We start from the raw sequence: 17348 nt of genomic DNA on the forward strand, positions 1-17348 counted from the left end.
GAGAGAGAGAGAGAGAGAGAGAGAGAGAGAGTAATAATGCGAAACTTACAAGGTAGATATTAGATTCTTGATAAGACAGATCAGATATTCTTAGGTTACTATTTAATCGACGAACCATACCCCTTCCCCACGAACCTACCTTCACACCCCACATCACTCAAAACTATAACACACAACTGCTTAGAACTCCATCACCATATCTTCGCTCCTAAAACATCCTCTATTCTACCAAATACTCCGTTTCTAACAGTATCTTCTCCCTATATCTAAACAAGATATAACACATCATACCTTCACAATCACCGCTCGATCTTGATCTCCTACCCCCAAGTGAGAATACCGAGTCTAGGAAGCTGGGGAATTGTTTTGTCTCGCTTTTTCGGGGGGCTAGAATCCGTTAGTAACATACACCCTGATGCGCTGGATGGTCGCAAGTATATCACCTGAACTTATGTGTTGCTATTCCATTCACGCGATACGAAATAGTCGTGCGCTTTCGCACCGGCAGTCAAAGTGTACATATCATGTGGAGGTTAAACCATGACCGCAAACCCAACGATGGGGCTTCCTTCCTTGTATTACTTAAATAATAGCAAAGCATAAGGTTGTTGTTCGGGGATCGCCTTCCTATCATATCTAACTCATGCATGAGTTGCGAAAATTCGCATTATATTACTTCATCGATATTTATTGAGGCTTCCATTATATGTCTTTAAATCGCACTAATCATGATCTTTCTTTGCCAATAGACATTTCTACGTTGTATTGAGTCAATTAGTATGGAGAAAGGGTTGGGTAGACTTGAATGGTGGATTGTGGCTAAGTAAATCTACTTGGTTCGTACACGCTCGATATCATACTTATTGCGGGTCAGGACAATAGCAAGTGTAATATCTTATATTGTTAGCAGTGACCATGGCTCATAATTCCGTATATAGTCTTCAACAGTGGCCTGTTGTCACAACTAATTAACTCGACTTGATTCATACTCTATGAACGTTACGTGTCCCTCAAAACAATCCAACCATTTTACTAGGTCCATCCTTCGGTTTCGGCAATTGAGGCATCAAAGTTTGAACCCACCCTACAATCTGCGGCGCCTGGACGGAAATTCTGTTACGTTCATTAGCCCAATTCACCACTCAATATCCTATCTGCTCTTCAAAGAAGATCAACATACCTGCATCCCGTAGCAGTCGACTCCATCTTCGTCTTCGATTTACTCTTCGATGATTTATGCGACGCCGAGACCGAGAAGGGTCCATAACCCACTGAGACATTAGCCTCAGTTGCTGAAGCGGAGACGGCGCTTTCGAGGTGTGTGGTGTCGCCCGAGAACTGTGGACGTTAGTGGTGTAACAGTACAAAGGAGGGAGGAAGTACGCTGAGTTCAATATCCGCGGCGATGATCATGGCAGTGGGAAAGGAAGAGAATTGTTGGTATCTTCCGTCTGGAACTATGCCCTTGTTGTAAAGGTCCTTTAATGCTTCTTCACCGGGCGAGATGTTGAAACTGACATGTTAAATATGGTAATCGGTGGGAAGGGAATTACATACCCTCCAGAGTCGAGTTCGGCGTCAGTGAAGAGCTCGGCATGGAGCCAAGGACGCTCGATTTCTACTACCATGCAATCCATTTTAATCTCGACTTCGAGATTGGACATGCTGGACATGGCGTCGCTAATAGTGTTAGTCGATGCCTCCAGCAGGATCGAGGATAACTTACGCGGAACTGGAACTGTGAGAGGCGCCGCCTGATACAGACCAAAGACCCCATCCTGCGTCGACGGATACGGCGTTTGATTGCGCTGCTTCCGAAGTCATCTTCTCGTCCGACTTTGCGGACACCTTGCAGGAAACCTGTTCTGAATGAGCGAGTATTCTATCTCAACCAACAAGGGTGTAGTACTCTAGTCCATTGATCTGCTTCCTGAGAAACGGATTTGCCGGCCATTTCTAGACCGATTTAGCAAAAGAAACACCGACACCGTGCAGATACTTACCTGGATCAGCTTTCAAGTCATCGTCCGAGATGACAATTCCCTTCGCATTAACAACCTGAAGTTGCATTGATTTGGCAGGTGCTCCAATCGATTTAAGATTTGCTTTCAAATCTGCGATCTGTGTATTAATCTGTTCGATTCTGGTTTTAATCCATACCCTTGCTGTAGCGCCCTCTGCTTTCTGTGATTCACGAACACTGGTTGCAGTTTTGCTGAGACCTGCTGTCTGCCAGTCTTTATTAGCCTTGACGAGATCCGCCATGGCCTGCTCCTTTTCTGTAAGCGGTTTTGATACTTTTGGTACGACTCCTTGTGAGAGAGCTACATTGTTCGTTTCGGGTTTACTGGCAGCCAGTTGCGTTCCCTCTGTAGTTCCTGGAATGACAGTGGGTGCAGTACTGGTTTTTCCAACGGTGCTATTTGCACCATTAACCACAGAATCCGCTGGCGCAGGATACTTCTTAAGATATTCATCAGTCGCAGCATTCCTGTCTGTGTCACTCCGGGCAGCTTTCTTGCCATCAGCACCTGCAATGGGCACAGTGCTTTCGGCTTCCATCGCAGAATAAACTTTGGCGTAAGCTCTTTTCAACTGGACATCGCCCGATGTATCGTCGCCTGTGAGCGTAGGGAAGAAAGCACCCGTTGCAATTCCCTGTTATAATTAATTAGCCAAGCCTAAAATTCGAGCTAGCTCTTCTCCTTACCGTGTCCAATGCTTCATGTGAAGCTCTGAGATTTTCCAATCTTCTTATTTCCGATCGAATCTCCGACGGACTCGGGTTCGCGTTTCGTGACTGCCAGCCCAGAACTTTGTTTTTAACAATAGTAGCCCTGCGAAAGTTAGTATGGTATCCGCCAGCACAAAATACAGCAAAAATGCACGTACCAATTGGATGGAGTGAGATTGACGGAGTTATACTCGGATACTCCATCTTCGGCAATAAGCACGAGATTACGGAACGCTTCTTTACTATTCTCAATTCGTTTCATTCCAGACGAGATATCAACGATCCCAAAATTGAAATCAATCATGAATTTATAACCATGAACGACCCAGTCCATGTACTTTGCTTGAATACTATTCTTATACTGTTGGCATGTGAGTGAGCATGTTTTCGTGAACTGAGACAAGACCACTTACATCGCGACCATGTTCCTGCAGCCATTGCATATAAGCCGCTTTTGATTCCTTGATGTCTTCTTTGATTGCTCCTTGTAGTGGTTTGTTACTTTGGATGAAATCGTGTTGTGCGGCGGAATACTTTTCAACCTCCTTCGACCACTTTTCTTGCTTCTCGACATAGGTTTGAAGTTTGGACCGGCCGTTAGCACCTACGCTATCATCGGGCGACTTGAGGTAATCCATGGCATTCTTGTAACGACTAGCTACGACTTTGAGTTGCGCATCGACTATAGTTTCAGGCGCTGAAGAAATCACACTTGATACGGAGACTACCCCAGAAACAGAGGCTTGAACCGGGACAAGGAGATCAAGCGTTGAGAGATAGGAGCGAGCGACACTCCTACCGGTCTTCCCAGACTAAAAAATGTTAATCAATTTGCCCATGGTCAGCTGCTGAGATAAGTGACTTACAGTGAATTTCGACAGAGGGATCATACCATCAACAAGCCTAGCCTCTGCAACCCGATTGGTGAGTGGAGGTCTAATATTTTCGGCAACATTCCATACAAACTCGCTATTCAAAAACATCATTAGCCTTCGTTCCAAGCCATGAGTTAAGACCTACTCATAATTGATGATTGTGCCAGGTATGGAAACAGTCAGAACCTGTGTTGGAGCAACAGGTATGGCGCTTGCAATGGCACTTCGAACTGTCTGACGATGTGAGTTTGAGGTTATTAAAGGTGTAATGAGCTTACCTCTGAAGCAATCTTCATAGCCAATAGGCTTTTATCAGCTTGCGCTTGATTCATCCTGGCGGTTCGAATCGGAAGGCTGGAATGAAGGAGGATAGAATCGCGCTGCCGTGAAGGACTTGTGAAGTGTTTTAGCGAACTGACGAGAATATATCGAAAGCTAATCGCTGTGAAGAAGCGGTCGGAGAAGACGTCGACTCTGATCCTTATATGGAAATGATTTCCCATACCACTCTCTTAACGCCCATTTCACCTCGTCCTTGTCATCTCAGAGATCAATACTGCCATGTTGACGTAGTCAGTCATGATCCGCTGCTTCCAATCCCAATCACGCATCTTCGCGAGCCACGACTCTCGAAGTCGATCCCATGGAATATTGAATCGCGAAAGTCCCACTTCAATATTGAAAGCATTTTAAAGAAGTCCCACCAACAGCCCTTCTGCATCGAACTCAGCTTAAAGATATTCACATCAACTTGCGACGATGTAACCATCACTGCATCTCAGCGTACATGTTTTCCAGATTCAGCGCGGACGAAGACCACATTCAGACCTCTTCAACAGGCCCTAGATGGGAAAGCCTAAACAAGAGAACATCAGCTTCAATATATAAAATGGCTGACGGCACGAACCGCTGAGTAGGTAGATCATTCCTACTATTCACAGATGCTGTGCGCACATTGGTTGTGCTCGAGGCGAAATGTCTCACTTGGCTCCTTCCAGTCACTCTCGTGATGAAAGGAGCTGTAGACGCGGGGAACTTCTAAGCAGAACGGGCATTAGACCCCACGCATTTTGGCGGGCAAACGAACAATCGTTTTCGACCAATTTGGCGCAAAGTTCAATTCGCAAGAGGGATTCGAATATTCTCTGCAATGTAACTTACATTGTACCATATGCTTGGATGGGATGTGGTGGTAGTGGTTGATGATTGAGGAAGAGGTTTGGGGATAAGTTTCGAGGTTGGAGAGAGGTGGTCGCCAACGACACCACTTGGTATTGCAGCACGTGACTAAGTTAGACCATCCTCCATGAATCCATCTATCATCACGTTTAACGAGGCGAATGGAATCCCAGTGGAGTAGAAAGTGCGAGAGTATTGTTTGTATGCGGAGATCAATCCGGTATTCAAACGAGTGAGTTATTTCGGCGATTTCTTACTTTGGTGATACTCGTTTATTGAAACCTAATTGAGAACAAGTGGATACTTTTGAACCACCACGTGTTCGCCCTCTGTGTATTACCATGCAATTCACAGCCTGTAATTCTGTATCGTAGATCTTTGAACGCTTGTTCAAGTGGGCGGGTACCGAGTAAATCAACGAGTCACTTTGGGTCCGACCGATCAGTGTGGTCATATGGTGCGTGTTTGGGCGTGGTTTTGGCATTTTCATTTCAAACACCTCCAAAGAATCATCCATCAACTTGAAGCCGAGAGCGGCTAGACCAGAAAGGAGTAAATAGCTCCTGCGAACTAAGTTGAGCCACTGAAAAAGGATAACAGATTAATGTTCTTCGAGAAGATGAAAGTGGTAACAGGATGAGCCTCAGCATCAGAGAGACATGACAATATCAGACTCACCTTAGACATGATGACTCAAAGTCGAAATCTCGTGTCATAGGCGCTCCGATTGTTGATATGATGTTTGATATTTTTCTAGTTCGAGCGTGGGAATAAAGACGGGTAGATGAAGGCCGTGAGCCGGCGCAACTCTCACCACTTATGAATCCAGCTTTTCCATGCACTGCTCGATATAAGTTGCAATATCGCCCATCGCCATCTGAGCCTCCTTCAAAGCCTCACCAAATGCAACAAAGCCATGTGGCCCTCCGGTATATATCTTAATATACGCCTCACCACCAGCCATCAGCCACCGCGTACCCATCATAACGCTATCATCCAACAGCGGATCCTCAGTTCCACAGGTAAAGAGAGCGCTAGGGAGACGACCACGGAATGGAGCCAAGTTTTCGTAGTATGGTGATACTGAAGGGGACCTCCTCTCAAGAAGACTCATGTTTGGAAGAAAAGCGTTTCGGAAATGTTCCAAGGTTTTCGGAGGTATGATAGGAGTATTTCCAGTATTGACATGGCTTGGTGTTTCGGTAAGATCATAGCAGCCGAAGTTGAGAATTAATCCACAGAGATCCAGCTTCGAAAACGCCTTAAGAAGGTGGAAGACGACGAGCAATGACAGGTGACCACCAGCAGACTATAGAACACCAACATTAGCTCAAGATACTAAGAACGATCCAAATGACCTCCAGTGAAACATCATAAAAATCAGAAAAAGTACATTATGTAGATTAATCAGAGACTGAGTACAGTCCAATCATTGAAATCCCTTAACATGTTTGTTCATCATATTAGAAGTTGGAAACAAACATAAATTACGTACCTCTCCACCTATAAATCGTAGAGGTCCCCCGTAATCCTTCTCGGAATTTTTCACCAAGTACTCGCCCGCATCGAAACAATCCTCAGGTCCTTTCGGAAAAGGATCTTCTGGTGCGTGTCTATACCCAACAGTGACCACGGCCAAGTCGCCAGTGTCAGCATAGAATTGGCACAGCGGATCGCTGGATCTCTCGTCGCCCAATACCCAGCCTCCCCCATGAATATGCATCACAGATCCTCTACATTGTTTACGGTCGGTGTCCGTCGTTCGCTTCGAAGGGTACAGGACTCGACACGGGATATTGCGACCTGGCTCTCGAGAGGGAATAGTGAAGTTGACTCCAGCTGCAATCACTGTTGGCGCGGGAAAAGCGCTCTCGCCCTTCCATCTCATCTCTCGATACTTCGGAGCTCCAACCTAGAGTTGAATCAGCAATGCGGTTATGAAGAGAATATCAGACTACAAACCTCATACCATGCTGGTCCTTTGTCCCCTACAGATAGTAAATACTGGTTAAGCTTGTTCGCTTGCTCGGAATTGTTGGCAGGATCAAACTTCGCCGCCTCAATGACAACATCGGATTTGAGCGGCATGATGTAGGAGGCAGACAAATTGGCGAAATTTGTTCAATTTAAGATTGATTGTATATGTGTGCGTATTGTCAGTAGGAACGCCGGAGGAAGTGTTTACGTTTGATACGTGTAACAGCGAATGATATTGGGGCGCGACTATAACAGCCGAGGATGTCGAACTACTGTAGTGGGGTGGGTAGGCCAATTGACGTGGGGTAGGAGATGAAATCATAGAACATGCCGGCGTTTAAACGTTGCAATATCCGACTCCGAATCTATGTCTTTTTTCGTCCAGTCAGTCGAGACATGTCAACCGCGCGTCCATTGCTACTGGGTTTTGCATTTTGCGGTTTTCGGGCTTTATCTGGGGGTGGACCAATGATTTTGGATTTCCCGTAATTGATTATGGCGACGGCTGTCTTGAACGGGAGGCTGGCGATGGCACCTGAAGCCTGAATTGGAAGCACAACGGCTGTTGCAGCCCACTCAATTATGATACCCGTAAATCCTCGATTGCGTTGGCCATTGTTTGCAGCCGCGGCGGCGAGTGATATTGCATCGGTAAGGCGGGACTCCAAGTTGACCAGTCGTGATTCCGTTTGAAACGCTTGAAGAGTTGCCCGCTTTTCGTATCGACGGACCGCTCTGTTCAAAGCGTCGAGGTCGGGCTGGAGTGTTTTGCGTACGTCTGTAATTAATGAAGCTGATTGCTTCCCAGTCAATTGAGCCTCCGGGTTTGCTGTTGGTTCGGATGAAGGACCTCGTGCCTCGACCTCTTCTAATCTTCGCAGAAGGCCTTTCAAATCGTAACTGCTGTTGCCATTGACTTTTGAGTAAGGGTTTGCATTGACCACTCGCTGGAGATGTAACGTTCTCGATTGGACAAGCTTGATAAGATGCGACACTGGTCGAAGCTCAGAAGCCATGAGAAAGATGGTGAGGTTGTAATTTGATACCAGTCCTTCCGATGGCCGGCTGAGCTGTGATCGTAAGAAGTGCAGCAGATATGCCCCGAGCAGAGGAAATACAAAGCATGATAGGAGGGCAAAAATCTCGTGTCTATACAGCTCTTTCGTTGCCGTTTCGCGTTTCTGGCTCGGTCGAGTTGTTCGAGGTGGAGGGGATATTGGCTCCGATGCTTCGTCTTCTGGGACCTCCTCCAATGTTTGGGAAGAGCTCAGTCCGTTCTCGTCCTCGCTGTCTTCATCATAGGTGTGCAAATCGTCTTCCTCGTTCATTCGTATCGATTGGGCAGAGTGATACCAATCCCTATGACATAAATTAACTTGGTTCGGAAGTTGAAAAGAGGATTTACTAACCATGGCAATCGGACAGACCAGTTCAGAAACACAGCGGCCAAACCCAACAGCATAATGTCCGTAACGACAGAGCTACCATTCTGAAATATCATTCCTCCAACCGCGGGCAAAAGTGCAAATGCCAATGGAGCGGAATGCCATGCAGAAGAGTCATGGCTTTGTGCTTTCCCAGAAGCATCTGGCCTGGGCAAAAGCAGGTCGTCTGTCGAAGATTGAAAGGTCCTTCGAGCCTCGCTGATGGAGTCTACCGAGAAGTTGGAGCTCCTTCGTCGATTGCTGGCCGGGGATGGCACATCTGTGGACGGGGAAAAGCGCGATCCTGGAGATGACCGTCGTGAGTTCTCGTCAAGCGTGAGTACCCTTCGCAGAGGTTGTGATCCGGCTGGAGAAGAGGTCGCCTTTCTGGACGGCGGGTCGACCGTCGTCGCCATCGACAATGCGGTGGGGAAATGTCGACGCGCTGAATTGATGTTCCAAATGCTTGGCGCGATGAAGCAGATCAGCACAGGGTTGTACGGAGTAGACGTTGAACCTAGTCGGCGGATGGAATGAGCAGAAAGCACCTCAGAAATCGCTTCTGATGGTGTAAACAATTTGTTGTCTCGTCCTTTCGTGCAACTCTGTCTAGCTTAATCCAAGTTCCCGTAAAGCTGTACTAGTCTGAAGCTATTGTCTTGTCGTCATACCAGCGCTGTTGTTAGGTTGTCATCCCTTGCAGAAAGTAGCATCGAGGAGCACATCTCCGAACTGTAGCGGATTCAGCAACTCGTTTTCCATTGATTTCCATGGAGCATTTCATGTCAAGAACTTTCGTGACATTATTGGCATCTGCAACTGTACCTAGGTATATGCCCTGCTCAGGCCAGTCAAAATTGACCGCCCAAATGTCTGATCACGTGACTATCTCTCACATCGTTTCATGAATTTGAACCCCATTCAGAGCAACATAATTCCACAAGACGTAATGGTACATCTGCGACTCTACACTCTTCCATGTTGAATGAAGTAGAGCGAAAAGGAATTCTAATACCTATGGATACTCTTCCCCTCTCACGGAGCAATAGCGCTTAAAGAATGCTCCGAGCCTCTGAATCACAGCTGTCTCTCAACCTCATAGCTTCAGCCCACATCTACATCGCCGGGCACCATTTCTGACAAGGCAAGTTGATGCGCATATTGCTTTGTTCACATGACCTAACAAAGTCTCTTGACAGGAAATTTCCAGTCTGCATTGTTTTGTAGGACAAGTAAGCTGCAAGTCAAGCAAAATACCAACCGTCACGTATCCGGATACTCTGAATGAAATGTGTGTCTCGCAATGAAAAGGAACCCACCAGGGCCCTATGGATATGTGATCCAGTCATAATACAGCAAAGACCCATCGTCCTCTCAGCCGGATATGTTTTGTTCCAGTGAATGATATACTTTCTATCCGGGAAAGCTGAGCCGGAACTTCCCAGACGATATCAATAAGCAGAAAGATGCAGGCAGCCGATCCAAGATGCGCGAAAAACTCAGGAGAGGGGGGAATTCCGGGAATTCTTTGTCGCAAGCCTTTTCTCGCCATTTCCAGTCTCGTATTTCTTGGTTTTGGTTGTCGTTCCTCCTTGCTCGATTCCACGCTAAGCCCAAAACGCGCCTCAATAGGATCTATTGAGGGAGGAACCACATCAAGACCCAATATCCCAATACCTTCATAGGCTCAATACCATGGCCATGAATATCGTCAATACCAAGTGGCCATTTATTGGGGATGAGAAACTCACAATGTCCTCAAACTTCCGCTTCAAAAAACTATCGTCTACCACAGCTACAACACCAAGTATCGCACTCGGTTTCCCTGAAATCGACCACCACATTTCATCGTCTTTATCTCTCGAAACAGCCACCACTACCAAGCTCAACCCGCTGGTCCAGGCGAGGTCTCACTTCAATCCTTATTGAACCACCGCAACCTTCTCTTTGACTTATTTAACAACAACCCCAAGCTACAGAACGACAACCAGGGGACACTCTCCGCCAGAAACCATGAACAACTCCATGGCTTTTGATACCCCTTCTGGGCCCGGTACTTTCAATGGCTCATCCAACAAAGCTGCCTTTGCCGGTGCGGATGACCAAGTCGACCGCGTCAATGCCATCTTCATGCCGATATTTTGTGCCATCGCCATGATCATCATCTATCTCCCGGCTCGAGACTTTTACGCCAAACGCAATTTCGCTTGTTGTAGCATGATTCTCAGTATCCAGTTGCTGAATCTCTACCAGTTTCTGAACGCGATTATTTGGAACACCGAGGATACGACAAACTGGTTCTCCGGGGTGGGTCTATGCGATATTCAGGTCAACAGCAGATACATGTTGACCACAGCATACATGACAAGCCTATTCTGCTTCGTTAAGAATCTCGGTGACGTCTTTTACGCAGAGGGAGTCTATCTCACGAAGGGCATGAAGCGGAAACGGCTGATTACCGATATTCTCATTGTTTGGCTTCTTCCTGTTCTACAAGTTGCCTACCACTATCCGGTTGTGGTTGGCCGATTTTCAATCTTTCCTGTGTATGGTTGCCTCGATGAATATGATGGGTCTTGGCCATACATTGTAGGCTACGTTATGTGGTTTCCAATTTTCACCTTTTTGATTCTGGTTTATAGTAGTAAGTTGGTCTTGCATATCAGAATTTCTTGCGCTGACATTTTACAGTCCGGCTCCTCATGGGACTGTCGAAATATCGCAAAACCATAGGCAATACTCTTTCAACCAGCGGATCTGGAATGACATCGAAGTACTACGTTAAACTGACGATCATTGCCCTCTCAATCGTCATCGTGTGGGTACCTGTTCAAATCTTCTACACCTACCTGAACATACCGCGCGAATTTCACTCTTATAATTACGCTGAAATTCATCGACCGGAGGATTGGAACCCAATTGTTTACCTTCCATTATCCTTGGACGGTCAAGTTCAATACAATGGTTGGGCTGCGATCGCGGTAGCTTTCTTGATATTTGTCTATTTTGGATTCAACGACGAGGCCGTCGACACCTACAGGTCATGGCTTGTCAAGCTCGGCATGGCTAAATTCTGGCCAAGTCTCAAAGAGCCCCGGTTGCCACAACATTCCAGGCGAGGTAGTAATAGTACTGGGCAAAGCTTCACGGGTCGGTTTGATCTTGTCAGCAAGGCGATGAAGTACTTCGATGGGGGTCTGAAGGGAAGTCAAGATTCAACCTCGAACAATGGGTCGGCTGCTACTAGAATCGCTCCGAAAGGTTCTCGTGGGACTATGCGTACATACTCGAGCGGTACTATGACTGACCGCACGGCTTCGACACCATCCCCTCAGATGCTATTGGTGCCTCAGATCAACTCGCCTCATCTCTACCCAACGCCAGGCCAGTTTGCTCCACCAGCTAAGCGATCCTTCTTCTCCACCTTCCGGACGCATGTCAATATCCCAATCATCCACCACAAGAATCAGGAAGCTTCACTTCGAGATGATCTGAAACCGTGCACGCGGATTTGCAAAGTATGTGGACGTGGCTGCAACTTTCAAGACATCGAAGGCCAAACTCAGCCATGGGCACCAGGTTCGGGATGTACTGGCCCGAATGGAGTTCATGCATTATCCACGAACATATGGAGCGAGGCAAATCCGAATCCAAAGCCTCCTTCTATCATCGATGAGAAATATGAAGAGGACGAAGTGAAGATGGGAACCAAAGCTTACAGACAGCGTGAAACTGCAGAGTATCAGGAAAAACAGAACGTTGAGATGAGCGGAGCTGTGGTTGTTGAGAAGACGATGGAACGTACGGAGAGTAACGTTCGCGGCGGTGGTGTTTGAGGACTGGGCTGTTGGAATTTGGCGTTGCGCAGTTGCGCACTTGAGTTTCTTTTGTGATAATCTTTCAAGTCAAGAGGTGACTTAAATTGGCATATGGATCTGGAGACTGTTTATATATAAGTACATCTATCTAATGCAAACACGCTTTCATTCACGTTCTTGGTTTGAAATTTTCGTGATTCTATCTAATCCCTTTCGAAGAAGAGCCGCCTCGGCGAAGAAAATGCTTTGTATAGTATGTCTAGAATGAAGCTTTTCATTATTCTTTTACGCTTGTACAATCATATATGAGCCTAGTTTTGAGCTGCCTTGTTGATTTCTATCCATCTCCTCTTCTTTTCGGCTGTAGAGATTGAATTTTCGACGCCCCTTATATGTGACCAAACACAATGACTGGGCCAGTCTTAGAACGCTGCTTCTGCTACACTATTTTAGTCACTATCCGAACATTCAAATTTGAGTCTTTAAATGGTCCCAAACTCGCCGTGTTCGCACTCAGAAGAAGACAATTGAAGGTGTGACACGAATTTAGATGGACAAACCGCAAAGCTACCCATCTTCTCAAACAACATGAAAGATATTTGACTCACTAGACATAGAGTCTGATGAACTCTTGTCCCATCTTGATTGTCTGCTACGAATTTACGAGAGACGGACTATATATGAGCTATGTTCGCACTCCTTCCCTTGTATGCCCTCAAACATAGTCCAGAAGCTTAACCAGAAATCTGATCTGTGCCTTAGCGTCCTCTCCGTAAATTCCACTGCATTCTGCCCTATCCCTCAACTGATCCTGGCCCCGAACCACCATATTGTTTGTAGGTGGAGTAAATTCCATGGAGAGCCTAGATGTATTCATGAGTTCAACGCTTCTCCATTTGTAAGACGAGAACAAACCGGTGCGTCAGCGGCATCCTCACTCAAGGTAGTGGCCTCAACAGGCTGACAATTGTAAGCATACTTCTTCATGAAGTTGTAGAAAACAGTTTAGCGATTACCAAGGGTTCCGGCTCACGAACAGCGAGACTTTCAAACTGTGGTTTTACTGTTAGTAATTTCTTTTTTTGTTTTTAAGAACCTATTTCGACTTACCGATGAGAGTGGGAGGGCGTAGAGTGGGACGATGGCACTCAAGATTGCACAGATAAGTATGACCTTCATGATGGCGGTGGTTTGCTGATTTGTTTTGAGTTGAAAGAATCCGAATGGTTTGAAAACGAGGATGATGAATGAGGACAGCTAGTGGAGAGATGGCCATACTTATATACTTTCCATCTCGTACCACATAAGGTGTTCCTCGGTCTGAGAGTTTGATCTACGGTACTATTTCGTAAGGAGACAAATTTTTCGAACGGTTCAGCTAGCATTGTACAATATGTACCTATCACCAAATCCTTGTGCGAAATTCTGCCCAAATGTTTGATCCGAGCCAGAGTGATTCAAAAAGATGACCACCATCCAGAGATAGCTCACCGTCATCTCGTAAAGGCTGTCATCACTTGTCCTTCCTCGTCTCGTAGCCATATGCACTGTGAGCATATCCTTGCAATCAGACACTCCAGCTCCGTTTGGGTGACTGTCATCACTTATCCTACCAATAGGAAACGTTCGAAAACACAACAACAACCAACAGAATAACGCTAGAATTTCTCTACCATTGATAACAAAGAGGGAAGTCTCGGCCAATGGAAAATGACCGGGTATTCATGGGAGATCGATTTGGCATCGCGCCTGTTGGAAATCACAGGATTCCTAGTCAGGTCAACTCAGTGGCTCACACGACCGCGAGCAGTACTCTGAACCCTTTTTTCAAATTGCAAGATGGCGATGAAGCTATTCGCGCGACAATTTAGAATCGAGCACTTCAGCTATTCCACTTCGGAGCATGATCAGTCGGAACAGAACGAACAATTTATTCGCAAAGAGTCACGGCAAAATCCAAATAGGAGTCACCATCTGCTCTATTTTATTTCAAGTATCTGCTTGGCCTCGTCTATTTTAAATCTATATCTTTTAATCACTCGCCATCCGAACCAAGACCTCAACAGACTTTGTAGTTATTTCACTGCCCAATATCGTACGTCGCATAGAAGCCAATTGCTATCCTGTTCATCCGCTGATAGTATGTCCAAGTCTCTCCAATCGAACAAGACGTGCCAATTGTGTTCGAAACTGTGTTATTTAATGGATCTTTCATGAAAGAAAACGTCTTCCGTGGGGCGGCAGGACCTGAGGTTGACGACGCCTGGAAATCTCTGGGTACAGACTGTAAGCGCTTTTTACCGCTGTTGAATTAAATACTCAAAATTGTGAGCCAGATCTCCCTATAATTCTGCCTGAGAACGAAGCAGAAGAATACGGTCTGCGTCTTGGGCAAGTCAAGAGACGGCAGGATCAAGGTGGTGGATTCTTTGCAAATGTTGAAGTGCTGCATCATTTGCACTGCCTTGTGAGAACAGATAAGGTCAATAATTTTGGATTTTGGCTAATTCGGGTGAGAATCTACTTCGAAAAGCGTCACACTTCAGTTATGAATATTATCATTCCCAAGGAGAAGGTCCATTCGCAAACGACGATGAGGTTATTTGGCTACACTTTGGTATGCCGTCACTACTGGCATATGTCCAATACAGAATTTCTTCGCTGACGATTCACCCTAGGGCATTGCTTGGATATTCTTCGGCAACAGCTTATGTGTAGCGCAGGCGTTGGAGTCTTTGGGCAATATTGGATTGCTGATCCTCCGGGCCCATTCGTTGACTTCAACACCAAGCACAAATGCAAAAACTTCGGCGCGATTCGTGAATGGGCAGAGAAGAACCAGGTGACGGAAGAAGATAATAGTCGTGTAGAATTTCGCCCCGGAGATATCGTTTTGCCTGAAATCCCATGAAGACTTGGACTTCGAAGTTGTTTTACCATGCTACGAGGCATCATGTTTATATCATACAATATTTCAATCATATTTCAACCTTTCATAACGATGGGTTCTTTCAGGAGTTGAAATTATGTGTGAAGCATGCAAGTTTGATGACTACAATGGTTATCAATGTGAGAAATACGCTCGTTAAGTAATACGATTATCATTATTGTCTACACACTGTACAATGTGATTCTTACGTACTGCTACATATCTATTACATTTATGTTTCATGACTGAGTGGTACTGAGTGGTACGCATGTTAAGTAAATAAACATCATATTTGAGATCATGGTCTTGCTACTCGATGTTCATTTGTCCATACTAGCTTGAAAGTTCTCCGCCTTCTAGCAGATACTAATTATTAATTATTTGAAAAATAGATTGGGAAGAGTAGAGAGTAAAGAATTGTGTCTCTTTTAACTCAGCAGCTTCTTATTTACTAACGGATGTAATGTCCAATAAATTACAATGACCAAGTTTGAAATACACTGGGATGATAGCTCCCAGAGGGATTCCCTGACCTGCTATAATTTTGTTGCAATGAGTAGTGTGTCCCGTGTCCGCCACTCGGAAATGGATATATACACCAGTCTCACCATCAAGCAAGCGATTCATTGCAATGACACCTAGCCGCCAGATATACAAACAATGTGCAATGTGATAGCCAGAAGTTGAATATGCCATCTGCTCATCGCGTAGTCCCAACAAAGCAGGTGGAATGGAGATAGTATGATTCTGATCTTCAAACCAGGGAAATTCTCCATCGATCCCCAGTGCAACGGACTCAGAGTAACTTGATAACGCTTCTTTCGCAGCGAGAGGGTCATAACAGTTTAATGGTAGCCAAGCAGCAGCCATTGGGTCAAAGATACAGCCACGAGACTTTGCATCAGACACTGTGGAACCACAGTCAAATATGAATTGGTCGTTGGAGGCTGACCATGAATCTTTTGGAAAGAGTCTTGATTTGAAAGTCAGGCGTAGTATTTGCGAGAACGCGGTCAAGTTGAAGCCCAGTATTAAGAGTATACACAGGGCGATGCTACAAATTAAGCTCAAGATGTACCATCGAGATTTAAATAATGCCTTTCGTGAGTCAGAAAGCGGAAGTCTCCTGAGCCAGTCGGCCATGTTTGTATGTCGCCTTTTTGGACCGATGTTTAGTGGTAACCTGTAGTGAAAATCAGCAATTAACCACACTCAAGCTTAATGCAAGATATTTTACCTTGTTGACGACATGAGATGCTGGCATAAATCTTGGTCTATTCCTTTTGTTTACAATGTTCCTAACAGAACATGTTCACGGAGGACTATAAAAATCTTAGCATCCCAAAGTAGAGACAAAAAGCTTAATTCTACTTAAGATGACAGAAGTGGACAAAACTAGTTTCAGGTGCACGTGGCAGTATCAAGCTTGAATCTTCTTTTTTTACCAGCAAAATACTGACAGATCTGCTTTTACTGACAACGTACTGTCATCATGAAGCTTACACTCTTACGTCAAATTTCTGATTCTGCAGACGATGACATTGCATTGAACAATGACACTGAAACAAGGAAAGCTGACATCTCCAACACCGACATTTCAGATGATCCATGTCGCAATTGTAAACTAAGGCCATGAATAATATCTCAGACTGTTCTAGAATTCCCGAACATCTCTTCCCGCGAAAAGAGACCTCCGCTGCGGTACTCATTCTACAACCTTTTCTCACTGGAAGTTTTCTTCTTCTAATTCTGGTGTAACGCTGTTCCTAATCATGTGCCCTTTCTTATAGTTGAAATAAGTCCCGTATCGACCTTACATATGTTATTGAATGTAAAAAAAATTGATTTTCGGAGGGAAGAGATGTTTTACCGACACACCACTTTGGTGGATTGTGTGTAATATCACACTTTAACTCAAAAAGCTCCACATTTTCCCTCCATGTAGACAGCGTAAAAGCAGCTGGAATAAGCAAGGGGAAAACTAGAACTATGCCAAGCTGAGTACACTTCATTTTTTTTCGTTCCAAATTGCGATTTGAAACAGCAGAAAAGGCGAATACTAGACGTGGCAAGCTGCTTGGTATTGACTGTTGTTGTGTCGAAATCTTTGTTAAGATGTTCAAGATATGTGTACACTCGGCTCTCTTTGATACCAGCTACTGGATCGAATATCTGGGTTATAAACTCCTGAAAGTTCTTGAAATGCTGATGTTGATGCTGAAGAACAATCCAGTAATTGGGCCGGTTAATGTCAACACCAACAAAGTACCAACACTAGGTACATCGAGGTCTGATAGCGAAAGACAGATAAGGAAGGAGCCACGAGCACATACGTCAGCGATGCTGGAAGCATGATTCTCTGACGCCACCGGCGGGGGTTTATTTGATAAGATACGAAGATGTATGCTGCCT

General features: G+C 45.4%; 6 protein-coding genes across 6 annotated transcripts; 2 read left to right on the forward strand and 4 right to left on the reverse strand.

Annotated features, from left to right (window-relative positions):
- Positions 1-1010: 1010 nt before the first annotated feature.
- On the reverse strand, positions 1011-3941 carry GLAREA_13085 (uncharacterized protein; the record flags this gene model as incomplete). The annotated part of the gene is made up of 13 exons (XM_008084742.1): positions 1011-1113; positions 1181-1338; positions 1384-1513; positions 1558-1680; positions 1727-1860; positions 1910-1956; positions 2004-2658; positions 2711-2837; positions 2893-3095; positions 3148-3546; positions 3601-3703; positions 3755-3843; positions 3888-3941. The coding sequence occupies 13 exons, from the start codon at positions 3939-3941 to the stop codon at positions 1011-1013; spliced, it is 2325 nt and encodes a 774-aa protein (XP_008082933.1).
- A 1664-nt stretch (positions 3942-5605) lies between these two features.
- On the reverse strand, positions 5606-6876 carry GLAREA_13086 (alpha/beta-Hydrolase; the record flags this gene model as incomplete). The annotated part of the gene is made up of 3 exons (XM_008084743.1): positions 5606-6097; positions 6284-6700; positions 6751-6876. The coding sequence occupies 3 exons, from the start codon at positions 6874-6876 to the stop codon at positions 5606-5608; spliced, it is 1035 nt and encodes a 344-aa protein (XP_008082934.1).
- Positions 6877-7130: 254 nt separating this feature from the next.
- Positions 7131-8605, reverse strand: GLAREA_13087 (uncharacterized protein; the record flags this gene model as incomplete). Its single annotated transcript, XM_008084744.1, has 2 exons — positions 7131-8124; positions 8175-8605. The coding sequence occupies 2 exons, from the start codon at positions 8603-8605 to the stop codon at positions 7131-7133; spliced, it is 1425 nt and encodes a 474-aa protein (XP_008082935.1).
- A 1597-nt stretch (positions 8606-10202) lies between these two features.
- On the forward strand, positions 10203-12025 carry GLAREA_13088 (uncharacterized protein; the record flags this gene model as incomplete). Its single annotated transcript, XM_008084745.1, has 2 exons — positions 10203-10833; positions 10881-12025. 2 exons carry the CDS (start codon positions 10203-10205, stop codon positions 12023-12025), a joined length of 1776 nt encoding a protein of 591 aa, XP_008082936.1.
- Positions 12026-12801: 776 nt separating this feature from the next.
- On the reverse strand, positions 12802-13186 carry GLAREA_13089 (uncharacterized protein; the record flags this gene model as incomplete). Its single annotated transcript, XM_008084746.1, has 4 exons — positions 12802-12870; positions 12923-12967; positions 13024-13059; positions 13118-13186. The coding sequence occupies 4 exons, from the start codon at positions 13184-13186 to the stop codon at positions 12802-12804; spliced, it is 219 nt and encodes a 72-aa protein (XP_008082937.1).
- A 1034-nt stretch (positions 13187-14220) lies between these two features.
- GLAREA_13090 (uncharacterized protein) lies at positions 14221-14918 on the forward strand (the record flags this gene model as incomplete). Its single annotated transcript, XM_008084747.1, has 4 exons — positions 14221-14293; positions 14344-14474; positions 14525-14624; positions 14686-14918. 4 exons carry the CDS (start codon positions 14221-14223, stop codon positions 14916-14918), a joined length of 537 nt encoding a protein of 178 aa, XP_008082938.1.
- Between the last annotated feature and the right edge of the window lie 2430 nt (positions 14919-17348).

The sequence above is a fragment of the Glarea lozoyensis genome (assembly GCF_000409485.1).
Source record: "Glarea lozoyensis ATCC 20868 chromosome Unknown GLAREA22, whole genome shotgun sequence".
Taxonomy (NCBI): domain Eukaryota; kingdom Fungi; phylum Ascomycota; class Leotiomycetes; order Helotiales; family Helotiaceae; genus Glarea; species Glarea lozoyensis.